We start from the raw sequence: 27,388 nt of genomic DNA, 5'->3' as shown, positions 1-27,388 counted from the left end.
GGCTTATTGTCTAAAGAAGAGTGTTCAGCAGTTAAGGACAATTAAAACCAAGAACTTTGTGGTGTTGTTTGTGGTATTTTGTCTGCAAAACTGTGTTGTGAGTATGCTTAAGCTTTCAGATTAAGAAGATAAGATGCCAACACCTGGAAAAACTCTATCACATCCACCTGAATCACCACATCTCCCCACACTTGCTATATGAACTGAGCCCAAAAGATGGAAAGTTCCAGGAAAGTTAAAGAAGATTCCCCGAGAAACCGCCAAGCCTTGGGCATGCCTGTTTGGAACTGCTTATCTGCAAAACCTGAGAAAGAATCCGAAGGGAGTTAATCTCTCGAAGATCAACAGCCAGCTGAAGGACTAGTTTTATTACCTTTGTTTACATGTCATTCATTATCATTTCAGTGATTGCATTCACCCCCCTTTTCTCTTATTATTAATCTCACTGGTGAAGGGTATAAATTTCTCTGGGTTCCTGTAATAAATTGTCATTGGCTCAAGAAGCCTTTGTCCACCTCAGATTTCTTTCCCAAGCGTCGTACCCAAAAACTTAGGGAATTCATAGAGGGAAAGGAATCGCTGCAGATAGTTTCTGCAGGACATCACCTGCCTTTTGCCCCATCTTTCTGAGGATTTGACCGGGAGCTGACAATAACGACCCAACTGAGATTAGTCGGCAACAACTCCAGACTTCCCAAACCAAGTCATGAGAGCCAGAAGGGCTTGGAGTAACATATTCCAAACTCTGAAAGAAAACAACTTCCAGCCAAAAATTTCCTACCCAGCAAAACTTTCTATCAAATTAGATGGAGAAATAAGAAGCTTCCATGACAAACAGAAACTGAAGGAATTTTTGTCTTCAAAACCAGCACTAGAGAAAATACTCAAAGAGATTAACTACAAAGAAGAAATAGGTAACACACACCAGAACCAGAGAAACAAGTGTTTCCATCCAACAGTCAACTAAGATTGGTTATCTGTGGAGATTCATTACTTATGTTAGTCTTTTACCTATCTATAAATTGTATTGTTTGCCTTTATTGTTGTTAATTTTTAGGATTTCTAGTTGGAATATTAATATACCTTCAGATATAGCATTTGGAAATATTTTATCCCATTCTATTAGTAACTGTTAACTCTGTTTACATTGTCTTTGGATATACAATATTTTTTTTTTAGGGAGTTTGTATACTCTTCTGTTGCCTGTGCCATTGAAATCATATCCAAGAAATCACTGCCAATTTCAGTGTTGTGAGGTTTTATGACCCAGATTTTCTCCTAAAAGCTTATAGTCTTAAGATTTATATTTAGGTCTTTTATCTATTTTGATTTAATATTTGTATATGGGATTAGGTAAGGGTCCAACTTTATTCTTTTCCATGTAATTATTATGTTTCAACAATATTTAGTTAAAAGATTATTATTTCCACCACCAAATGTTCGTGGAAACCTTGTCAAAAATAACTTGACAATATAGGGAAGAATTTAGCTCTAGGCTTGTATTTAACTCCAATGGTTTATATATCTGCCTTTAGAATAGTACTACACTGTTTCAATTATTGTAGCTTATATGGTTTGAAATCAGAAAATATATATCTTCTAGCTTTGTTCTTTTTCAAGATTGTTTTGGGTATCTAGAGTCCATATTCCATATTAGGACAGAGTTTTTTTTCTGAAAAATAAATATATAAATATATGATAGTTTCACCTAAAAAAATAGAAAAAAATATTCTCTGGTAAGAAAGAAAGCAAAAAGAAATATTGAAATGTTATCTTTAAGTCATCAAAAGCTTGGTATCAGACAAATGAAACTGTTATGTGAGATTATCATTTTTAATTTTGGATAAATTGCTATAATACTAGATGTCAACCACTAAACCAAGCATGGGAGGGAGGGATGGGGAGAAAATGGGGTGGGGATCATTTGGGGGCTGACTGGGCGATGTGTGCATGTATGTCTACAAAAGTTTGTATCCCACTATGATGTATGAATACAGTGCACCAATAAAAAAAAGAAAAAAAAAGATGAATGGATTACAAAACTGTGTGATATATACACAATGGAATTTTACTCAGACATATAAAAACATAATTGCAGCATTTACAGGGAAATGGATGGAACTTGAAGACATTATGCTAAGTGCGATTAGTCCATCACAAAAAAATAAGAAATTGGATGTTCTCCTTAATATACTGAAGCTAGGGAGAAAATGGGTCATAGGATGAACTCTATACAAAAAAAGGAGATACAATAGATGAGCAAATAAGGAGACCTCACTGAGGGGAATGGAAGAAGAGGGAAATTTTCTAATGTACATGATGTATATTCACAAACATATCAAAGTCAATCACTAAGCCAAACATGAGAATGAGGGTGGGAGGAGGAAATGGGATGGAATTTGGGTAAGGGCTAATTGGGCGATGTGTGCATATATGCCTCTACCATCTTGTACTCCATTAAGATGTACAACTACAATGCACCAATAAAAAATTTTAAAAAAACAAAAAATAAACGTAGACAATACCAAAATAATTAAGCTGAATAAAGAAAGGGCCACCAAGTTGATCAAGGTAGTAAGCACTGTTGAATATGGAGCAGAGAATAGCATCCTATTGAGGAACCTCCCTGTGTCTCCTTCTGATGTTTGCTAGTTATCAAATTGTAATTTTGAAGCAACATCTTTAAATTTTTATTAGCTTGCTTCACCAAGTAAATATGGTGTAAGATTATACTGCCACCTAAAATTATATCTTAATAACTGACACAAGAATCTTAGTGTCTCAGTAATTATGGTGCCATGAGTAGAATCTAGAACCTACGGTTGAATTGCCATATTTTTAAATTACCATATTTGGGAGGGTAAAATAAAATATGATAGGATACAAACGAAAATACATTTACAGAGGACCATGATATTGGTTGTCTCTACCATCAAGAAACTCTATGTCTGCAGTAGGCTTACCGTTTCTATGACAAACTGGGGGCAGGTCTGATTAAACTGGTTTGCCACAGCGTTGTATTCTGGATCACTAGGATGCAACACGACCTCTTGAAAATACTGCTGCTTCATGTCACTCCAGTGGTCAGGGATTTTAACTGCAAAGTAGACATTTGAGGACTCTCCTGTACATTCCTGGTATGCTCTAAATAATAGTATCATTTGTGTTCTTGAATTACAATCTCCTAATTCTACATGTTCAAGAAGTTCCCTTCTCTTTCTGGGAGAATGTTTTTCAAAATGTGGACTACAGACTACAAATATCAGAACCAAATGGAATCCTTGTTAACAAAAAAGAGGACGGGGGATGTTGCTCAGTGGTATAGCATTGCTTAGCATGTGCAAGGCCCTAGGTTCCATCCCCAGAATCAAGAAAACAAAGCCACAGACATGTGAAGTCAGGGTCTCCAAGGGGTGGAGTCTGTGTAGCTGCATCTTAAGTTCTGATCATGCTCAGATGTGAAGACTGTTCGTGCAGTATAATTCACCTGGATTTTCTGTTCATCCTCTCTGTCACAATTTAACAAAACAAACATTACTTTCAATTTATTTTTGTTTTGCTTTGTTTTGTTTTTGGTGATACTAGGGATTAAACCTAGGGGCATCCTACCTCTGAACTACATTCCCAGCCCTTTTTATTATTATTTTCATTTTTGAAACAGGGTCTTATTAGGCCGCTGAGAGTCTATGTTGCTGAGGATGTCTCCGAATCTGCAATCCTCAAGTCGTAGCCTCTCAAGTACTGAGATTACAGACATATGTCACCACTCACCCCTGGCTTCTGACCTGTTTTAAATAGTTTTTAGCTATTGTTTTTGCTTAGGCATAGGCATAGGTATTCACCCCCACCACAGCATACTCTGTGTCTATTTTTCTCCTTCTTTACAACATCCTTAAGAGGGGGTAAGAGAGGTGCTGGTGGTAGGTCTTGCACTGTGGCAAGTTGTGGTGGCAGCACTGCCTCCTATGCTGTTAAGTAGAATACTACATGAAATATGGCATTTCCCTGGGTTTCTCAGAATCTGAGGAATTGATTCATACTGATCTCACAAGAAATGAAGAAAGTTACAGGAGTCCAGTTACTGGTTTCAATGGTCACCTTCTGGGGCCTGAAAGCAGGAATGGCTGTTTACACAAGACAAACATTCCCTTCTTGGGGAGCAGATTCATTTGGGGAATTTACATGCTGTTTCCTGCTGCGTGTATCCAGGATCCTGCTGCTCAGGGCAGAGATGACTTCTGGGAATACTATTAGGGTCTTCCCTGGGTCACCAGTCACAGAAAGGGCTCAACTCACCAAGCCGTCCTCTCCATTTTCTCTCCTTTGCCCTTTTGTTCTAGAAAACCTTGGATCACTTTTCCTTTAAGACTATCCTTTTCCTTCCACTGACTGAAACAGACATTACCTCCCCAGCAGAGCAGGCTCTGGGAAGCTTATAAACTGTAGAGATGTGAACAAATGCAAGGTGTGGCTATCAATACCATTAAGAACATTATTCTCACCCAGCATGGTGGTGCACACCTATAATCCCAGTACTTGAGAGACTAAGACAGGAAGATTGAAGGTTCAAGGCCAACCTCAGCAACTTTGTGAAACCCTCAGCAACCTAGTGAGATCTTGTATCAACATCAAAGATAAAAAGGGCTGGGGGTGTAGCTCCGAGGTATAATGCCTCTGGGTTCCCCAGGATGAAAATATATACATAAATCACTGTCCTCACACTGTTAGGTGTGTCCAGGTTGTGTTTTCTTGACCATATGGTAAGCTCAGAGACCAAGTTTTCTAGTTTGTTCTATTAGGATTACTTGAGTTTTATCTACTTGAAACTTTTTTGAATGTACAAAATAGTGTTATGCCAAAAGCAAGTATACAATAATGTATGAGAAGCATGAGAGTTTAACTCACCTTCAGATTTTGAAAGGCGCTGAACAATCACAGTGTGCCCATTTGGGCCTGTGGCAGTATACGTGGTCAAATTCACTGTGTAGCTCTTATTATTAATGTTAACAACAGTGCTCTTCTGCTTTGCTCTCCTGGTATCCTCCAAATGCAGATTGGTCATTTTATCAAAACGATGGAAAGTGTTGTTCTCATTATATTGCCATTCTATAAATTCACAGATACAATCTGCCCGGTCTTCTTTTTCTTTGGCCAGTCTAACACTCTTGATCATTTCCTCAATTTCATCTCTAGCTTGCATCACATCTCTGCTTAGTCCCTCAACCTTAATTAAAGGTTTCTTCTGGTCCACTAAAATGGTAATATTTAACCTCGCTTGTAGCTCATTCAGTTTCTGATACTTCTTTCCATCAAAGTCTTTGATACACTCATCATTACTGGTGTAATTAAACTGCTCCTTTTTAATCAACTCTTGTATCCAGTGGATAGTGTTGTCCACACACTTTTTATTTTCACCACACACTTGGAAAATTGCTAATTCTGTTTTCTTTTCCAAAACCGAGGGATTCCATTTCGGGGGCGATGGCTCTAGTGAGGCAAAGAAGGCTAAAGAGAACAGGAAGATTAGCTGTTTCCCATGCGTCAACAATATTAGCAACATGCATTTCATAAAAATAAACACCTCAACTCACAGGTGAGTTTAGACATCATAGATGGATGCGGAGAAGACTGAGACCCTTCTCTTTTTTTCATGCTGGCATAAAATACATCCAGTACTTTGGGTAGAAAGATAACAACTTTAACCGTTTTCACAAACTGAACCGATCTTTTCTGGACAAAGTCTTCAATGGCATCCATTATGTCTTCAGCAACCTCATTTGGGTCTTTTTGGGCATTTCCTGGAAAAAAAATCAAATAATAAAAATGACTAGAAGGAAAAAATATCTAACTGGATAAAAAGCTCAGGAATAAATTAGGGATTTTAATTCTCATGGAATAAATGCCTGTTTCCCAACTTTCTCATCAATGTGAACTGTTCTAGCAGTGCATTGGCAAGTGCCTTTGAAGTCTTAGATGCAGTGATGCTACGTCTGTCTCTAAGCACATCCTGACAGTCTCTAGGATGTCAGGAAGCTAACAACCCAGTGAGGAGCAAGGACCGTGAAACCTGATTCTGGTTTCTGACATTCTGATCCTGTCCCACTGTGTCCTCCCCTCCTGTTACAGAGCACAGTTGTTGTTGTTGTTGTTGTTGTTGTTGTTGTTGTTGTTGTTGTTTTTTGGGTCACCAGTGTCCTTTAAAGATCCACAAGAAGCAGATGATGCTACTATATGTTGAAAAAACATACTCCTTATAGAGAACATATTTTTTTAACTCAGTCATCTCTTGATTTTATGTATATATCTATATTCTCCCAGATATCTTTGGGGACCTGATTTAAACTAATCTTGTAGGACACCTAGAGCTGTAAGCTATTTGTTATAATCTATAATTCTTTACAAATAAGTTATCCTGAGCTTCCAGGAAACCTTTTCTCCCACAGTGAGATTTCAGCTGACTAGCAGAGGGTTCCAGGTAGCCACAGTACAGGGCTACTCCTGTTTCTAGTATGTTCTAGACTGTTTCTCAAGTTATGAAAGCTATTGCCTAAGTATGATCACAAAGAGTCCCTTTCAACCATGGAAGTGGTCCCACATGAATGGCAGCTGGCCACATCAAACGGTAGGCAATGTAAAAGTACCCTCACCCAGCCAGTGTGACCAAGGACCCACTTGGATCATCCCTGCAGATGGTGTCCACAACTATGGCAGGAAATGGGAGTAGACCTCTTTGACTTTTCAGTGTAGACAGTTACGGAAATGTATCAATCCCTCCGTAAAATCAATCAAGAAGTTTGTTCAGCTTTTTTTCTTTTGATTGATGATCAAGGAAAAAGGAAAACACCAAAATCATGGTTTTCCCGTGGTATTGGGGAGAGTTTAAATGGAAGTGTTCAGATACAGTCACTTGCTCTCAATAAATGTCTACTGTGTCCCACCACAGATAATCAGCTAGACACTCATTAGGACACAGAAGAGGTGATATGTGGGATGAACAGGTGTTCCGTAGGTGAAATACGAAAACTTGAGGGAAAGGTCAGCCAGATGAACTATGTCACAGGGACATAATATGTTCAGCCTGGTGTGGACAAGGAAATAGACTTTTTTGGTTTGGGTGTGTTGGGGAATTGTTTTGTTTTGAGAAAAGTAAATCTGGAGGACTTAGAGGAGGCACTGGAGTGGGGAATCCAGGTCCATGTCAGGTCTATGTAGGAAGGTTTCATAAAAGTTTAGTCAATGCCAGGTGTGGTGGTGCATGCCTATAAACTAGTACTTGGGAGGCTGAGACAGGTGAGTCACAGGTCCAAGTACAGCCTCAATAGGTAGCCAGGGTCTCAGCAACCTAGTGAGACCCGGTTTCAAAACAAAAAATAAAAAGGGCTGAAGGTGTATCTTAGAGGTAGAATGCCCTGTGTCAAGCCCCAGTACTGAAAAAAAAATAGGCAAAGACAGGTGTTGAACAAAGGGAAGAGACCAGAACAAAGAGTAGGGTATAGGGAATGAGATGTTTAGGAAGTTGAGTCAGATGGACCTAGTGAGCAACTGGGTTTATCTGTGATCCTCCTCCCTGATTTTCTGGCAATAGACCTTCACCGTATCATGGGTCACCTTGTACTGCCTGCCTGAATCTCCAACTAGGCGAGTTGTTCCTTGTGGGCAGGACCCTTTACTTAGTCTTCTTCCTATTGCCTGTATCTAAACACATAAGTATTTAAGCTAATTAATGATCTAATGAACATAAGAATAATAAAGAGAATAGAGCCATGGATTCCAGATAGAAAGTGATGCTTTTAACATGATTGGAGATATAAGAGGAGGGCAGGTTTCAGGGGGTGGGGGAATTGTGGAGGGAATAGATGGGAGTTTGGAGTTTGCACTGAGCTTGAGGTGTCTGCACATATTGTTGGTCACTTATTTCCTTCCTTAAGCAGGTGTCTTTGTAAGAAATAGGTAAAAAGCTTTATTGCTGGCAGCTGTATTCAGCTCTATTTTATTATTTGTTTACTTATTTATTTAATTTTGAGGTACTGGGAATGGAAAGCAGGGGAATTCTACCTCTGAGTTAAATCCCTAGCCCTATATTTTATTCTTTATTTTGAAACAGGGTCTCACTGAGTTGCAAAAAACTTCACTGAGTAGCTGAGGCTGGCCTCGAACTGCAATCCTCTTGTCTCAGCCTCCCAAATGCTGGGATTACAAGTATGTACCACCATGCCCGGCTTTTATTTTTTATTTTTAATTTTTATTTATTTATTTATTTATTTATTTATTTTTGGTGGTACTGGGGTTCCTGGAAGCCCTTTTACCTCTGGGCTACACTCCCAGGCCTATTTTTACATTTTTACATTTTTAGGAAACAGGGTCTCCTAAGCCAGCGCACGCAGCTGGCTTCGAACCTGTGCGATCCTCCTGTCTCTGCCTCCCAAGCGCGGGGATTACAAGCGTGCGCCACCACGCCCGGCTTATTTTTTATTTTGAAACAGGGTCTCACTAAGTTGCTGAGGGCCTCACTAAGTTGTTGAAGCTGACCTTGAAGCTGTGATCCTCCTGTCTTCGCCTCCCAAGTACTGGGATTACAGGCATATACCACCATGCCCAGCTCCAACCAGCTCTCTTAAGGGAGACCAAGCAGAAATTCCTAATTAAGGCATACGACTGATTTCTGGGGAAAGAGCTTGGTTATCACCAAACTAATAATAAACCCAAAGCACTATACTAATATATGAAAATATCAAACAACCATTACATAGTTTGAGTAGAATAAGAAACTCAAAATAAGCAAGTAGGCAAAACAATAACAACAAAAATGAAGGTAGATAGTTGCGTCTCTGACACAAATGTCTGGTGACTGAGAGGTCCTGGGGCCCCCAGACTCAGCTGACTATGGAGTCGAAAGCTGGACATGCTCACCTGGCAGGAAGTTATGGCCAGGTGGAAGTTGATCCACTGATCGTCTCCAGGGGACAGAGGCGGAAGTTAAGGGTTAAACAGCGGAGGAGAAAGAGAGAGAGAGGAGAGAGAGAGAGAGAGAGAGAGAGAGAGAGAGAGAGAGAGAGAGAGAGAGAGAGAGAGAGAAGAAAAAAGAAAGGAACCAAGGCAGGAGCATGAGGAATGGCTTCCCACACTCTTTCTCTTCTCCCCTACTTTCTCTGCCCTCTTTTCTCTCTACTATCCCAACACTTCAGCTTTTTTCATACCCCCCCCCTTTTTTTTTCCTTCTTCGTGAGATGGGGTCTCACTATGTTGCCCATATTGGCCTTGAACTCCTGGACTCAATCAGTCTTCCTGCCACAGCCTCCACAGCAGCTGGGACTACAGGTACACACCACCCCACCTGGTTCTTTTTTTCTTTCTTGGCTTTGCTCATTCCCTCGGGCTGCTTTAGGGTAAAGAAGCAGTCCATGCCTAGATTAACTTTTACTGCCTGCATTCAGTGTGGATGGATGGACCACATAAATACCCAGCACCGGATCTATGGAAAAGTGGACACCTGGGGAGTTGGCCTTCACAGCCAGTGGCTACACACCTGTCCCAATGGCTGGAAGGCAAATGGATGAGTACTTCCGTTTTTCACATTCTTTCAAGACACAGGAAACTGATCTCTTGACTTTATTTCCACCAACAACATGAATAATATTTTTGCACCTCAATTGTCCACCTTCAGTAACTATATACTCATTTTTGCCCTGTTGAGCTGAGAAACACAGACAAAAAGATACAAAATCAGATGTTGAACTTACTCTGGGTTAGAAATCAAAATGTCTGATTTGGCAAGGAAGCATTTTGTGAATAAGAAACTCTCTCTTTGAAGGAATTATATGGCTTAATTTCTCTTTTTAACTGTGAGATTAATTCTCACCTTTAATGTTCTATAACCAGAATTCAAAGCAAATTGTGTGCTATTAAGACTAATATAAAACAAAAGGTTAATTTATTGTCTTCTCAATCCTAAGATTTCCTTAGCCTTTACAAAGCCTCCTATATTCAGTTTTCCACTTATAATCTAGGACAAAGAAAAAAATAGCATTGTTCCTTACCTAGGCGAGAACATTCCATTTCCACATTTTTTCCTGCACATTCTAAAATTGCTTTGGACACTCCTACATGAGAAAAGCAAGATGGTAACAAATATGAATAAAAAAATCACTACAGTACATTTGGATCAGAAAGATTGTCTTGTTACCTAAACATGTTTCTCATCTTAGAAGGAATTCTATAACCTGGGTACTGCTGATAACAAGAAAAATTCATTTAAGATTATATCAGTTATAAGAAACCATGTCAAATATTTTTAAAATTATTAATAAATACCAACAAGTCAAAGTTATCAAAACTAGTTTGGCTACAGAAATTCTCCTTCATAGGCTCTACCATGTTAATGATTTGGTGGGTTGTTGTTGTTGTTGTGTTTTGTGGTACTGGGGTTGAACCCAGGGGCATTCTACACCCAAGCGATATCTCCAACCTTTTCCTTTCTGTTTTTTAAAACAGGGTCTCACTAGTTGCTGAGAGTCTCACTATGTTACCAAGGCTGTCCTCAAACCTGCGATCCTTCTGTCTCAGCCTCCCAAATACTGTGATTAAAGGCATGCACCACCGCGCCCAGTTCACATCGGTAATTATGCCAAAATCATACGCGTGAAGTACCTGCTTTGAGATTGAATGCATTTGTTGTTGAATTTACAATCACATCTGCTGTTTCTTTACTGATATCTCCAGAGGCCACCTGGAAGAAGATGGGGCCAATCATCATTTCATACACTCCTAAAGCAGGGTTGGAAATAGTCCCATAGAAAGCTGCAAAGGAAAAAGTGGAGTCAATGAGCAAGTTAGCACAAGCAAAAATGACTCAGGTCTCTGCTGCTGAGTCTCTATCTCTATCTCTATCTCTATCTCTTTTCCCTCCCTCCCTTCCTTCCTCACTCTCACTCTCACTACCTTCCCTCTCCCCTTTTGCCCTGACACTGAGCCCCAGGTATGGTGTGTTTCTCAAAAATGATTAGAAAATGGAATACAAATATAATTCTGGGCTGGCCAAGGTGAAGTAAGCCCTCTAAGAACCTGTCTCTCCCATACTTACAACTGAAAATTCAAGCCAAACACAAAAAGGCATTGCCTGAGAATTTGTAAAAGTAAACAGCAGCAGGCAGATTGGGCACGAGAGTCAAATCTTGAAGAAGCAACATGCACAGGGGGACTTCTCCACTTAGTTTTGTTTTTCAATGTTTTCTCTTTGCTCCCCTAGGGTGTCCCAGATTCAGAACTGTATATTGGGCAGCAAAGTTCTCTGATAATCCTTGCTCTTGTGGTCAGAGGATTGGGAAGAAGGTCCTGGTGGGCTGAAGGCTATGTGAGATAATCTTCAGGTTTTGCACACACCACACACACACACACACACACACACACACACACACTTTTAATTCAGGTTTTTGCCCAAAGAGACTCCTGTTGCAGAACTCATGCAGAGAGCAACAACTCTGAGAGACATTTACACACACACACACACACACACACACACACACACACACACACACACACAAACACACACACAGGTCTGGCCAGAAGAATCAGAGAAAAGAGCCCCTGTAACCTAAAAAGTGTACATGTATGTGTATGGAACATTGCTTTTATTTCTTTCACACTTTCCTCTCTTTGTTTTGCTCAAGGGTGAGGTCATGACAGGCCAACGGGACTGTGAGAGATGCCTGTCTCTCAGGCCAGAGGACCTGGGAAATGCACTCTGCAAGTGAGAGTGGAGGGGGCTCGTAGAAAGGTGAATTCTGGAGAAGGGGATCCCCGATTCTGCACAGGAGCTAGGAAGTCCTGTGCTCCCCCAGAGCAGCACAGCGGCTGACATTAGAACCTTACAACTCAGCAGGTAAGACAGAACTTGGAAAATGAATTTGACTATCTGCCTTTAAACAGAAAAACCTACCACCATCTTCAGAGGCTTTCAGTAGGACCCAAGTCTAACAAGATAGCATTCAAAATGCCTAGTCTATATTCCAAATTGCTTGTCATATAAAAGGGAAATGACCAACTCTCAAGGGTAAAGCCAAGCAACAGATGCCAGTCACAAAGGGGTCCAGATGTTGAGATTATCAGACTTTAAAGCATACACTTTAACTATGATCTAAGAGGTCAGAATAAATATACCTGAAGAAATGGAGATGTATTGGAACAAGGAGGATAGGCACTTCTTGCAGAGAAATAAAAACTATACAAAACAGAAAAATAAGGACATTTTAGAATGCAAAAATATGCTATCTCAAATAAAAAATGCACTGGATGGGTTCAATAGCATAGTGACAGAGAAAAGACTCAGTGAGCTTGAAGGTAGATCGATATCAATTATAAAATTTGAAAAAAGAGAGAAAAAGATTGGGGAGTGGAAGGAAAATAGCTCTTCAGAAAAATATAAGACACAACTGAAAAGCTTGACAGTCATATGACTGGATTATCAAAGGGGCAGAAGGAGAACCATGCAGAAAATATTTTTTTGAAGGAGATAACTGAAAAATTCCCAAATCTGATGAAAGATACATTTTTAGACTCAAAAAGCCCCAGTGAAGCTGGACGCGCTCTCGCTCTCTCTCTCTCTCTCTCTCTCTCTCTCTCTCTCTCTCTCTCTCTCTCTCTCTCAGCAAAAACTAGCAAATTTAACAGGGGGAAAACATTCAGTTGGTATTGTCTCTCAATGTGTCTGTTTTGAAAAATATATGTCATAGTATATTTTGAAAATAGTTGTCTGGACACTACTAAACAACCCATGGCATGGGTTATGTATGTTGGTCCAACTTATCTTTGACTCCAAATCACATAAACCTGACCAGCATCTTACATGCTTAGATGTATGAAACATAATATCGTATGTTATTTGTCAGTCAATTTCTTTAGAAATTCACAAGTCACTGAATAGTAACTTAGCAACTAGAAAGCATTTGTCAATTTAAAAGCTTTACTGAACCTTGTATGTCTTCAGCCTTGGGAATTTTGCTGCTATGAGCCCCATTACTCCTTCTGGCAAATTCATCTGAAAATGCCTGGAAACACAAACAGTTTTGACCATTACACACTTCAACTGATGAATGAGTTTGATTTATTGTGGCTCTGGATCTCGCACACATACATACATTTTTTTTTTCAGTACTGGGGATGGAACCCAGGGGCATTCTACCTCCGAGCTACACCCCCATCCCTATTTTTTTATTCTTTATTTTGAAACAGGGTCTCACTAAGTTGCAGATGGTCTCACTAACTAGGTGAGGCTGGCCGTGAACCACGATATCCCATCTCAGGCTCCCAAATGCTGAGATTACAAGTGTGTGCCACCACACCCAGCTGTTTACATACATATTTAAAAAGAAACAATTCCCAAACAGTATCGTTTAATTTCTGTATACATTTTTAAAGCTGTTAAAACAATATGTATAATTTCATTTCTACAAATGAGCCTTATGAAAATTATCAAAGATGTGAACAAAGATGTAAGTACAAGGATATTCATTAAAGAGATCTTCATAATAGAGAAATATGAGACAGTTACAATCCAGTGGGGAAATAGTTAAATAAGTTCTGATATACCCATGTGTTATAATATTTAGCAGCCATTAAAATCATATTTTCAAGGGGTATTTGGTAGAATTGAAAAATTCTCATACTATTAAAGGAAAAGAAGAATATTAAAATAAATAATTTTAAATTTCATTTTTAAAATTACACTTGTAGCAAAGAAGACTGGAATGAAAGATAACTAAAGAATTTATGGAGCCAGGCATGGTGGCGCACACTTGCAATCCCAGTACTTGGGAGACTGAGACAAGAGAACTGCAGGTTCACAGCCAGCCTCAGAAACTTAGGCCCTCCACAACTTAGTGAGATCCTATTTCAAACTAAAAAATAAAATAGGGCTGGGAGTATATCTCAGAGGTAGAATGCTCCATGTTCAATTCTCAGTACCACAAGGGGGGGGGGGGCAGAAAGAAGAAAGAAAAATTGAAAAACTGAATTTCTGCATTTTTGTATTGTTCAAAGTTTCTGCAATAAAAACATATTACCCACATAATCAATAAAAGCAAGTAACTTGCCAGTTTATAACAAATACAGTTAGAAGAAAAACAATCACAAGGTCCCTAAGATTTGCATTTTTAACTTAATTGTACCAAGAGAGGAATGGGTGGGGGAGTAGTGATTTTTTGAAGGAATAGGTTAGTATGTGTATTCTAGTGTTAATAAAACTGTGGATTTTACTTCCTTGACTGATGGTGACACTAAAAAATCATCACTTTCTCTTCTTTATAAACAAGCAACAGAGAAATTTGTTGAGAAAGAAACAAGTAGCATTCTGTCCAAACACTGACACAGTGATGGTGGAGGGATGGGAGAGACTGCTGAGTGAAGCTCTGAGTCCCAGGCCTCCAGGGATCAGGCAGGGAGGCCCCCGTAAGAGTGGAAAACTGGAGACTGCCTGCTGTCAGCCGCAATGGAGGCTTCCGAGCAGGAATCCCTGTCCAGCACGCTAAATTTTCAAGTCATAACATTTTTTGGATGTCTGTAGTTTTATGTAAAATGTTTGTGTTTTATTTTTGACTTCATAAAGTATGGTCTTTTATGTGTTAGACAAGGGCCACTGTAATCTAAAGAAATGTCTAGGGATTTATTGGTGAATCAAAGGGGAATGATAGCCTTAGGGAAAGAAAATCACACAGCCTGATCACTTTGATTTACTTTAAGTATCTTTAATCTGGCAACATTCCCAAAGTACCTCTGGTACTCATGCATAAACTATCTACTATCATTTTTTTTTTTTTTTGCAGTTCTGGAGATGGAACCCAGGGGCATTTGACCTCTGAGTTATACCCCCTACCCTATTTTTTTATACTTTATTTTGAAACCAGGTCTCACTGAGTTGCAAAGGGCCTAAGTAGCTGAGGCTATCTGCAAACCACGATCCTCCAGTCTCAGCCTTCCAAAAGCTGGGATTACGACCATGCCTGGCTTCTACTATAATTTTTTTTTCTTTTTTTTTTGCGGGTCTGGGGATGGAACCCAGGGGCATTTAACCTCCAAGCTACATCCCCTGCCCTATTTTTTATTCTTTATTTTGAAACAGGGTCTCACTGAGTTGTGAAGGGCCTCACTAATTAGCTGAGGCTGTCCGCGAACCGTGATCCTCAGGTCTCAGCCTCCCGAATGCTGGGATTACAAGCGTGCGCCACGACGCCCGGCTTACTATCATTTTTTAAACATTAGCAACTGCCGGGCGTGGTGGCGCACGCTTGTAATCCCGTGCTTAGGAGGCGGAGACAGGAGGATCGTGCAGGTTTGAAGCCAGTCTCTTAAGAGATCCTGTTTCCAAATAAAAATATAAAAAAAATAGGTCTGGGAGTTTAGCCCAGAGGTAGAAGGGTTTCGAAGAACCCCAGTACCACAAAAAAAAAAAAAATATATATATATATATATATGCAATTGATTTAAATTTCTATCTCCAGTAACACACACGCACACACACACACATACACACACACACACTCACAAATTAAATGAACAAATAAAAAATAGAGAACAAAAAAGGTCTGTAAAGGTAGCTCAGAGGTAGAACATCCCAGAGTTCAGTCCCCAGTAACACACACACACACACACACACACACACACACATGATTCTCAAGGAATATGTCAGCTCTATTAAAATATGTGGACCTTATTTGTATTTTGATTCAAACACAAAGCTGTAAACACAAAATAAAATAGTTATAAAATAGCTAGAAATTTGAACATTGACTTTATAATTGATCAAGAAAAAAAGTTATCAATTTCTTTTAGGTATGATATGATGATTATTTCTTGTGGTACTGGGAATTGAACCCAGGGCTTTCTGCTTTCTACCTCCAAATAACACTCTTGGTCCTTTTTTTTAGTGTGTGTGTGTGTGTGTGTGTGTGTGTGTGTGTGTGTGTGTGTTACCCAGAGCATTCTACCTCTAAGCTATACCCTCAACCCTATTTTTATTTTTTATTTTGAAACAGGGCCTAAGTTGTGGAGGGCCTCACTAAGTAGCTGAGGCAGTCTTTGGACCTGAGATCCTCCTGTCTCAACCTCCCAAGTACTGGGATTACAAATGTGGGCCACCATGTCTGGCTTTTTACTTTGTGTTTTGAAACAGGGTCTTTATAAGTTGCTGAGGCTGGCCTTGAACCTGTGATCCTCCTGTCTCATTATTGCCTGATTATTGTGGTTACAGGCATGTGCCACTGCCCCTGGCTTACAATTTTTCTTACAACTAGTCAACACTACTCTCTATTTCCAATCTAGGGAAACACATGAAAGAAATATTCTATTAGACCAAGAAGACATTTGAAAACATTAGATTCCAAGCTAAGATTGCCAAAATAACCAGAAATAAGCCATGACTATACCTGAATATTTTCATGATCACTCGGATGCAGAAAAAAGTGAACTTCCTTTAAATCTTTCAGTTGATTCTTGCTACTAAATTTGAGCACTTCTGAAATGATTAATTCAGCCAATATGGTTTTAGGAAATCCCAAATTTCCTGTTCCTATTGCTGGAAATGCAATTGATTTTAAGGACAGTTTCTCAGTGATCTCCAGACAGTTTTTTATTATATCTTCCATGATCTGAAAAACAAAGAGCACATCCTTAGACATTAGTGAGACCTTGTTTCAAAATAAGAAATAAAATCATTTGCAAGAAAATGGAAGGACTTGGAGAACATTATGTTAAGTGAGATTAGTCAATTACAGAGAGTAAAGGGTCATATGTTTCCTTTAATATGTGCAGAATAGAGAATAACTGAAATACAAGACAGGCTCCAGTTGATAAGGAGAAACCTCAGGGGTACCATGGAGGAGATATAAGACTAGGGGTAGAGGAAGACTTAGGTTCATTAATAGAAATACTACCATAGACTATGTGTATACATGTGAATATATCCCAACATCCATCTGGATACTATGTATTGGGAGGGAAGGAAATGGGAAGAGGGGCGCACCAAGAGTGTGTGCATGTATGTTATTATCAACATGTTTTACATTAAGAAGTGAGACTATAATGCACCAATAAAAGCACAAAAAAAGCAATAAAATAGGGCTAAGAATGTAGCTCAGAGGTAGAAACACCCAGCACCCCCACGGTCTTGCACAGCCTCGATTAACTTCCTGGGTATGAGACTTTGAGATACAACCCAGTAAAGGAGTAGTGGCAGCTGAGGTTACAACAGACTTGAGATATAGAGCACCCTAAGTGAAATCGTAGTGGTCCAGGGAAGGCACAAACATCTGAAATCATGGGAAAGAGGAATAACAATGGAGCAATGAATTCCCAAACCCCACAACATCAGAACATGATAACACAGAAATTCAGAGATCTCCAGAAGATCAAATCAGGAATATAACTGTAGAAATAATACAGGATTTTCTAAAAGAATTTACAGAGAGTCTAAAAGAAATAAAGGAAGCAATCATTAAGGTAAAGGCCTCAATTCAAAGCATAAACAATTGATTAGACCACATGGAAAATAGAATCTCACTCCTAGAATATGATCACTCCAAAAACGACCGCATAATCTATAACTTAGAAAAAAAATCAGACAGCAGGAATCTGACATTGAAGAAATATGGGCCTATTTTAAGAGAGCTAACCTAAGAATAATCAAAAGAGGAGGGAAAAAGAGGTGAAACCAAAGGGATCAATAATCTCTTCAAAGAAATAATAGCAGATTATTTTCCAAACATAGAGCAAGAGGTCGATACACAGGTCCAGGAAACTTATAGAACTCCCTTTAGACAGGATCAGAGAAGAGGATCCCCACGCCACATAATTGTCAAAATGACCAATGTGGAAGCCAAGCAGAGAATCTTAAAGGCAACAAAAACAAAGGGCCAAGTGACATTCAGAGGCAAGCCAATTAGAATCACTCCAGACTTCCCAAACCAAGTCACGAGAGCCAGAAGGGCTTGGAGTAACATATTCCAAACTCTGAAAGAAAACAACTTCCAGCCAAAAATTTTCTACCCAGCAAAACTATCTATCAAATGAGATGGTGGAAATAAGAAGCTTCCATGACAAACAGAAACTGAAGGAATTTATGTCTTCAAAACCAGCGCTAGAGAAAATACTCAAAGAGATTAACTACAAAGAAGAAATAGGTAACACACACCAGAACCAGAGAAACAAGAGTTTCCATCCAACAGTCAACTAAGATTGGTTATCTGTGGAGATTCATTACTTATTATGTTGGTCTTTTACCTATCTCTAAATGGCATTGTTTGCCTTTATTGTTGTTAATTTTTAGGATTTCTAGTTGGAATATTAATATACCTTCAGATAATAGCATTTGGAAATATTTTATCCCATTCTATTAGTAACTGTTAACTCTGTTTACATTGTCTTTGGATATATAATATTTTTTTATTTTTTAGGGAGTTTGTATACTCTTCTGTTGCCTGTGCCATTGAAATCATATCCAAGAAATCACTGCCAATTTCAATGTTGTGAGGTTTAATGACCCAGATTTTCTCCTAAAAGTTTATAATCTTAAGATTTATATTTAGGTCTTTTATCTATTTTGAGTTAATATTTGTATATGGGATTAGGTAAGGGTCCAATTTTATTCTTTTCCATGTAATTATTATTTTTCAACAATATTTAGTTAAAAGATTATTATTTCCACCACCAAATGTTCGTGGAAACCTTGTCAAAAATAACTTGATAATATAGGGAAGAATTTAGCTCTAGACTTGTATTTAACTCCAATGGTTTATATATCTGCCTTTAGAACAGTACTACACTGTTTCAATTATTGTAGCTTTATATGGTTTGAAATCAGAAAATATATATCTTCTAGCTTTGTTCCTTTTCAAGATCATTTTGGGTATCTAGAATCCATATTCCATATTAGGACAGAGTTTTTTTTCTGAAAAATAAATATATAAATATATGATAGTTTCACCTAAAAAAATAGAAAAAAAAATATTCTCTGGTAAGAAAGAAAGCAAAAAGAAATATTGAAATTTTATCTTTAAGTCATCAAAAGCTTGGTATCAGACAAATGAAACTGTTATGTGAGATTATCATTTTTAATTTTGGATAAATTTCTATAATACTAGATGTCAACCACTAAGCCAAGCATGGGAAGGAGGGATGGGGAGGGAATAGGGTGGGGATCGGGTGGGGGCTGACTGGGCGATGTGTGCATGTCTGTCTACAAAAGTTTGTATCCCACTATGATGTATGAATACAGTGCACCAATAAAATAAATAAAATAATAAAAAAAATATTAAATGAGGAAAAATTCAAGAATTCCCCCTAAAAATAGGAATGAGACAAGGATATCCATTATCACCACTTCTCTTCAATACAGTACTAGAGACTCTAGCCAGAGCAATAAGGCAAGAAAAGGAAATCAAAGGAGTACAAATGGGAAAAGAAGAATTCAAACTTTCACTATTTGCAGATGACATGATACTATATTTAGAAAACCCAACAGCTGGGCATGGTGGCACATGCTTGTAATCCCAGCATTCAGGAGGCTGAGACCAGAGGATCGTGCTTCGCAGACAGCCTCAGTTACTTAGTAAGGTCCTCTGCAACTTAGTAAGACCAGTTTCAAAATAAAGAATACAAAAATAGGGCAGGGGGTGTAGCTTGGAGGTCAAATGCCCCTGGGGTTCATCCCCACACCCACAAAAAAAAAAAAGAAAAAAAAACCCAACAAACTCAACCAAGAGGCTTATAGAACTGATCAATAAGTTCAGCAAAGTGTCTGGATACAAAATCAATGTTTAAAAATCAGAAGCTTTTCTGTATACCAAACATAAATTCACTGAAAAAGAAATTCAGAAAACACTTCCACTCACAATCTCCCACAAAAAAACAAAATACTTAGGAATAAACTTAACCATGCAGGAGGAATCACAATACCTGACTAAACTATACTCCAAAGCCATTGTAATAAAAACAGCATGGTACAGGCACAAAAACAGATACATAGACAAATGGAGCAGAATAGAAGACCCAGAAATGTTCACACACTTTCAGCCAATTGATTTTTGACAAAGGGGCCAAAACCTACACTGGAAAAAAGATAGCCTGTTCAACAAATGGTGTTGGCAAAACTGGTTAATCATAAGCAAAAAAAATTGGAAATTAATCCCACTTTTTCACCCTGAACAAGAGTCAATTCAAGATGGATCAAAGACCTGGAAATCAAACCAGAGACCTTGAACCTCCTGGAAGAGGGCATAGATCCAACACTGCAACACATAGGCACAGAAAAACACTTTCTCAATAAGACCCCAAGGCACAACAAATTAAAAGGCGAATCAATATGTGGGATTGCATGAAACTGAAGAGCTTCTGTTCGGCAAAGGAAACTGTCAAGAACCTCAACCGAGAGCCAACAGAATGGGCGAAGATTTTTTCCACCTACACCTCCGATAGAGGATTAATATCTAGAATATACAAAGAACTCAAGAAACTCAACACTAAAAAAAACAAATCATCCAATAAAAAAATGGGCAAGCGAACTAAATAGACATTTCACTAAAGAAGAAATTCAAATGGCCAATAAATGCATTTAAAAATGTCAACATCACTGGCAATCAGAGAGATGCAAATCCAAAGTACCCTGAGATTTCACCTAACTCCAACTAGAATGGTAATCATTCAAAACACAAACAACAACAAATGCTGGTGAGGATGTGGAAAAGTGGAAACTCTAAAACATTGTTGGTGTGATTGCAAATTAGTGCAACCACTTTGGAAAATAGTATGGAGAATCCTCAGAAGAATGGTAAATCTACCATTTGATCCAGCAATACCACTTCTGGGTATCTACCCAAACGAAAGGAGACCAAATTACCAAACTAATGGATACGTATCTATGTTTATAGTGCCCAATTCACCATAGCCAAACTATGGAACCAGCCAAGGTGTCCATCAACAGATAAATGGATTACAAAACTATGGGATATGTACACAATGGAATTTTACTCAGCCATTAAAAAATAACTCAATTACATCATTTTCAGGGAAATGGATGGAACTGGAGAACATTATGCTAAGCGAGATTAGTCAGTCACAAAAAATAAAAATTCGAATGTTTTCCCTCATATGTGAAAGCTAAGGAGACATGGGTCATAAGAGGAACTGTAGATTAAAAAGGAAATCCTATAGAGGATCAAACAAGACAACCTAAATGAGTGGATGGGAGAGGGGAAGAAGGAAATTCTCTAAAACACACAATGTACTTAAACATATTGAAGTCAACCACTAAGCCAAGCATGGGAAGGAGGGATGGTGAGGGAATGGGTTGGTAACTGGGTAGGGGCTAAATGGGTAATGTGTACATGTATGTCCACACAAGTTTTTTACCCCAATATGATGTATGAATATAATGTACCAATAAAAAAATTTTAAAATTATATGATAGCCGGGTGTGGTGGCGCACGCTTGTAATTCCCCACGCTTGGGAGGCAGAGACAGGAGGATCACGCAGGTTCGAAGCCAGCCATGTGTGCTGGCTTAGGAGACCCTGTTTCCAAATTTTAAAAAATGTAAAAATAGGTCTGGGAGTATAGCCCGGAGGTAGAAGGGCTTCCAGGAACCCCAGTACCACCAAAAAATAAAAATAAATAAAAAATTACATGATAATCTAAAAAATGTATTTCAAATTTCAGTGATTTTTAAAATGAGAAAATGATTGTATTTATAATTCCTCACTTTGTTAATCTGGTATTATAACTACATTAATAGTTATTTTATTTTTCTTAAAGTAAACTGCTTCACATTAAAGTCCCAATTCTCACTGAATTACTAATGGAACAATAAAAAGTGCTCATCTTATTTATAATACTATAATGTCATTAAATGTGTTCTTAATTTCAAAAAAGCATTAATCGCTCTTATCCTTCATTGTCTTCCTTCTTCGCACCATTGCCTCACCCTTCACACTAACATAGTATAAACTTCAGTAACTCTTCCCTGACCCCCAATAATTACTGAGCACAGTAGTCAATATATATTTTTAACTAGTACCCAGGAGAAGTCAGCTATATCTGAAAGAAATGGCCATAATAAGGGAGGCTGCCAAAAACACGATATTAGTACAGAAGAGAAACAGAAGAATCCAGAGGGATACCCAGTGCCTAGCGATTGGAAAACCAAAGGCAGGCGTTGTGGCACACACCTGTAATCTCAGTACTAGGGACGCTGAGACAGGAGGATCACAGGTTCAGAGCCAGCCTCAGCTACTTAGTGAGACTGTTTCCAAATAAAATAGGACTAGGGTGTAGCTAGAGGTAGAATGCCCTTGGGTTCAATCCCCAGTACACTCCCGTCCCTGTGAAACAAAACAAAACAAAAAAGAAAACCAAGACCCACCTTTCGTGAAGATGTGCTGGCATTTTGCCAGTGTGGAGCCACCACATGAAGCACATATTGGCAAGGCAGGTTGCAACCAGTGGTTGGGATAATTGTGCCCATGTTGACAGTCATCCCTTGTCCGGCTGTGTCCAGTTCCTCCTGGAGCTTTGGCCCAGCTTTTTCCAAGAGGGCCTGAGAAAGGGGCCCTGCATTGAGACGGAGATGTGATGGAATGGAGTTGACCACAACGTGGGTCTTAAAGACAAAACAAAAGATTTGTTTCAGATTCTACCAAAAGGCATTCATCAACAAACACTGGGCCTCTGGGCCTCACAACAGGGGACAACCTAGATCATGAAGGTAGTGGAGACTGAATTCCAACCCAAGATGAAGTGCTTGTATATACTTTTTAAAATAACATTCCAAGTCAAAAGAAAGCTGCCAGAAAATAATGCTTAAGTAGGATGTTGTGGAACATTCCTGTAATATCAGTACTCGGGAGTCTGAGGTAGGAGGATCACAGGTTCAAGACCAACCTTAAACCCTTAGCAACCTGTGAGACCCTGTTTCAAAATAAAATAGGGTTAAGCCGGGTGTGGTGGCGCACACTTGTAATCCTCGCACTTGGGAGGCGGAGACAGGAGAATCGCGCAGGTTCGAAGCCAGCTGCGCACGCGCTGGCTTAGGAGACCCTGTTTCCAAATAAAAATGTAAAAATAGGTCTGGGAGTGTAGCCCAGAGATAGAAGGGCTTCCAGGAACCCCAACCCCACCAAAAAATAATAATAATAATAAAATAAAATAGGGTTAGGTTGTAGCTCAGAGGAAGAATGTCTTGGCATTAATTCCCCAGTACCAAAATAATAATAATAAAAACGTTCCAATGACATGGCATCAGCAACGGAGTCCAGAGGAAGGTCCTTCAGTGGTGGTGAAGAGGCCATGGAGATGTGGGGTCTAGAAATGACAGCAGGTGCCGTAGGCAAAAAGCAACAGGGAACAGCAGGCGATGGTGAGCTGTGAGCAGGTCGGCTTACCTGATGAACAGCATCTGCAGCAGCACAGGGTGAGCCAGGCCGGACACAGTACCCAGGGTGGACTGCAGAAGACCCACCACAGCGCCACACCACCCGTGCACTCTGGCCCACAGTGAGCAGCCTCGGAAGCTTTTTCTCCGGAGAGTGGGAGCAAGCAGATTAGTCAGGCTGGGTTAGAGAGGAGAAGGAAGGTGGCCTGCCCGGCCTAGGTCACAAGAGCAATGCACAGCAGTTACTGCAGCAGTGGGAGCCACACGCCTCTGGGAAGGAAGGAAGGAAGGAAGGAAGGAAGGAAGGAAGGAAGGAAGGAGAAGAACATCTTCATATTTAGTGTCAAGCGGGATGAGGAACAGACTCATTCTCTTCTCTGACTCTTGGTTAAAAGAACATTTCATTTATTTTTCATTTGTTTGTGTTTGTTTGTTTGCTGTGATATACTGGAGTTGAACCCAGAAGCATTCTACCTCGGAGCTACATCCCCAGTGCTGAGGGTCTCACTAATCTGCTGAGGTTGGTCTGAGACCTATGATCCTCCTGTCTCAGCCTCCCAAGTACTGGTATTACAAGTGTGTACCACTGGCCCTGGGGGCAGCATCAATCTTCACAGTCAAAGAGGAGAAGCAGTTCAAATGCTCACCAAGTGATGAGTGGATAACTAAAATGCATATCCAGACAGTGGCAGTGGAGTATTTTCAGCCATAAAAAGGCGTAGTGGCGCACATGCTTGTAATCCCAGCATTTGGGAGGCTGAGACTGGAGGATCACGGTTCACAGACAGCCTCAGCTACATAGGGAGCCCCCTTGCAACTCAGTGAGACTCGGTTTCCAAAAAACAACAACAAAAAAACAATAGGGCCGGTGGTGTAGCTCGGAGGTAGAATGCCCCTGGGTTCCATTCCCAGTACCAAGAAAGAAAGAAAGAAAGAAAGAAAGAAAGAAAGAAAGAAAGAAAGAAAGAAAGAAAGAAAGAAAGAAAGAAAGAAAGAAAGGGAGGGAAAAGAAAGAAAGAAAGAAAGAAAGAAAGAAAGAAAGAAAGAAAGAAAGAAAGAAAGGTAGAACTGATGCATGCCACGATGGGGACAGACCTCCAAAAACATTCTACTCAGTGAAGGAAGGCCATCATAGAACACCACAGATTGTATAATTCCACTCATATAAAATTTCCAGAGCAGGTGACTCTCTAGAAACAGAAAGCAGATTAGTGGCTGCCTAGGGACAGGGAGGTGGGTGGATGACCGAATGGAGAGTGACTTCTAATGGGCACAAGGTTTCTTTCTGGAATGACAAAAACATTCTAAAGTTAGATTGTGGTGATGGTTGCATACCTTTGTGTACATGCTAAAGAAAAACATTGATTTGACACTTTAAATGAGTATGGCAGATGAATTATATTTCAATAAATCTGCTTCAACAGAAAGGAGGATGACTGATAGTGACTATCAAATGATTTTCAGCTTTTATCAAGATAAGCTGTAGAAATGTGCCATCCCAGTAAGTCTACTCAGGTTAACAGTCTTGAGTGTGTCACTTTCTATCACATTACATTGGGTGTGATGCCTTTTCAAGATGCTTTTTCTTGTAAAACAATTCAAAGCAAAACACTTAGCAGGTTTATTAAATCAAGTTCATTTCATTTAATCTCACATAGAGCACATCCAACTATGTGGTGCTTAAAGATAATGAGGACAATGGTGATAATTTAGTACTTCAGTCTTGGTCTTTGAATAAAACATTTGGGCTTAATTAAAATTTTCCTTGTGTCATGATGCCTGTTTTCTTTTAGGTATATTGTTCTAATAAATCTTTTTTCTTTAAAAGTGGAGCCAAAAACAGATCACTCATCCAGCTCTGTGCCCCAGGCTCCCTTTCAGCAACCCCAAGTACTTGTCCAGCTCCCCTGAAGCCGCAGAGGAAGGTGGGCTGATATGCACCAGAACCCTGACAGCCTCACTAGTTGTTACAGCACAGAGAAATGGGGCTACTGCCCTCGCTGCTCCCAACACCTCCCTATGCCCACCAGGAATCCCTGCCCAGGAATCCCTATCATCCTACAGTTAAGGAAGTACGGCCTGGAGCCAGGTATGGTGGCACATGCCTGTAATCCCAGTACTTGGGAGACTGAGATAGGAGGCTCATAGTTCAAGGCCATTCTCAGCAACTTAGTGAGGCCCTGTTTCAAAATCCTAGTACTTGGGAGCCTGTAATCCTAGTACTTGGGAGCCCAAGACAGGAGGATCACAGTTTTGCAGCCAGTCTCAGCCATTCAGGGAGGCCCTCAGCAATTTAGTAAGACCCAGTTTCAAAATAAAAAGCTCAGAGGCAGAATGCCCCCTGGGTTCAATCTCCAATATAAAATAGATAAATAAATAAAAAGGAGGAAGAGGAGGTGTGGAGATCTTGCTTCAGATTGCTGTTGTTCTGATAAGCTAAAGCCTCCCTTGGGAAGGGTGGTGAATATCTAGTTAAAACTGGGTGTGGTAGCACACACTGTAATCCCAGTACTTGGGAGGCTGAGACAGGATAATCATGGTTCAAGACCAGTCTCAGCAACTTAACAGGACCTTGTTTTAAAATAAAAAATAAAAATGGTTAGGGGTATAGCTCAGAGGCAGAATGCCCCTGAGGGAAAAAAAAAAAAAACCAAAAAAAAAAACCCCCCAAAAAAACCTTTTAAAAAACATACCCTCCCCCAACACACATACCACCATCCCATGAGAATTGCTTGACACTTGACAGCTGAACTTTATTCGGGTTCACCTACCCCTCCTCCCTTCCACATAAAACCAATAAACTGGTGTTAGGTGCTGATGGCCCCTCAGACCCAGCCTGGGCTCAACCTCTCACAGCTCCATTGACAAGATTCCTTCCCCTGCACCCCTCATGTCCTCACTGTCCTGAATCTGCCATCATTAAATCTGACAGGAAACTAAGTTAAGGTTTACCGAAATATGAAGGAAGGTGTTAAGACATAGGAAATGCAGAGAGCCATCTAAATGTATGACATTACTGAGACAATAGAAAGGTCCGATCCTCCCCCAAAGGGCATCTTCCTGCTTTTTCTGTATTTCTGCTTTTTATATACAGATGTTTGTTTTGCTGACAGCCACCCCAGGAGCACTGCCAGGCAGCTTCCTCCTTGGGAGTCCCACCAGGCTGCCATCATGATAGCCAGGCTACATTGGACACCCCATGACTACTTTGGGAGACTCTGCTTCAGCTGCAGCAACTTCCGATGCCCTGTAACCATCCCAGAGGATTCCACCCTGCCTCTTCTCTCATCACTCTGGTCCAGGAGGAGGCCCTCCCCTACCAATGACTAAGCGGAAAGTTTGCAGTCATCTGGCAGGACACTGCATGCATGAGACCTCCTTTTTTGTATGTATAAACAGCCATTCTCTCACCCTAATCAGATCAACCCTCCTATACTTCCCCTCATGCTGCAGCAGAAGTCCTTTTAAAGCCTCTCTGGCATGGTTTTATTTTGCCTATGCATGATTTTTGTCTTGTGCAGAGCAGGCTGAGGTGGTTGTCCTAAGAGCTGGTAACACGAAAGCTGCTGATACTAAAAGCAGCCTGCAGCTGGAGCCATAACACTGAGGGCAGTTAGCAGCTGGAGAATGAAAGAGAGATCCAGAGAGATGCCTGGCTACTGGGAGAGCAGCGAGGAGAGCTGCTACCCTGGAGAGCAGAGAGTCTCTAGCACAGTACAGAGCTGCTAGGAGGCTAAGACTGGAGGATCACGGGTTCGAAGCCAGCCTTAGCAACTCAGCAAGGTCCTGTTTACAGCCAGGCATGGTGGTGCACGCTTGTAATCCCAGCATTCAGAAGGGTGAGACCAGAGGATCGTGGTTCGCGGACAGCCTCAGCTACCTAGTGAGGCCCTCTGCAACTCAGTGAGACCCTGTTTCAAAATAATGAATAAAAAATAGGGTAGGGAGTATAGCTTGGAGGTCGAATGCCCATGGGTTA

General features: G+C 40.0%; 1 protein-coding gene across 1 annotated transcript in view; it reads right to left on the bottom strand.

Moving 5' to 3' along the window:
- Positions 1-27,388, bottom strand: part of PARP14 (poly(ADP-ribose) polymerase family member 14) — a gene marked incomplete at both ends in the record, with an annotated part of 82,034 nt that overhangs the window by 26,300 nt on the left and 28,346 nt on the right. Inside the window, 9 exons of the mRNA XM_080696431.1 lie at positions 2,964-3,097; positions 4,906-5,505; positions 5,592-5,798; positions 9,527-9,694; positions 10,038-10,100; positions 10,648-10,797; positions 12,968-13,043; positions 16,416-16,637; positions 22,402-22,638. Coding sequence (XP_080552557.1) covers positions 2,964-3,097; positions 4,906-5,505; positions 5,592-5,798; positions 9,527-9,694; positions 10,038-10,100; positions 10,648-10,797; positions 12,968-13,043; positions 16,416-16,637; positions 22,402-22,638 — 1,857 coding nt within the window. The remainder of the gene's footprint in view (positions 1-2,963; positions 3,098-4,905; positions 5,506-5,591; positions 5,799-9,526; positions 9,695-10,037; positions 10,101-10,647; positions 10,798-12,967; positions 13,044-16,415; positions 16,638-22,401; positions 22,639-27,388) is intronic.

Source organism: Muscardinus avellanarius (assembly GCF_963383645.1).
Source record: "Muscardinus avellanarius genome assembly, chromosome: 5".
NCBI classification, from domain to species: Eukaryota; Metazoa; Chordata; class Mammalia; order Rodentia; family Gliridae; genus Muscardinus; species Muscardinus avellanarius.
Note: the sequence above shows the minus strand (reverse complement) of the source record. Positions and strands in the feature narration are given on the sequence as shown.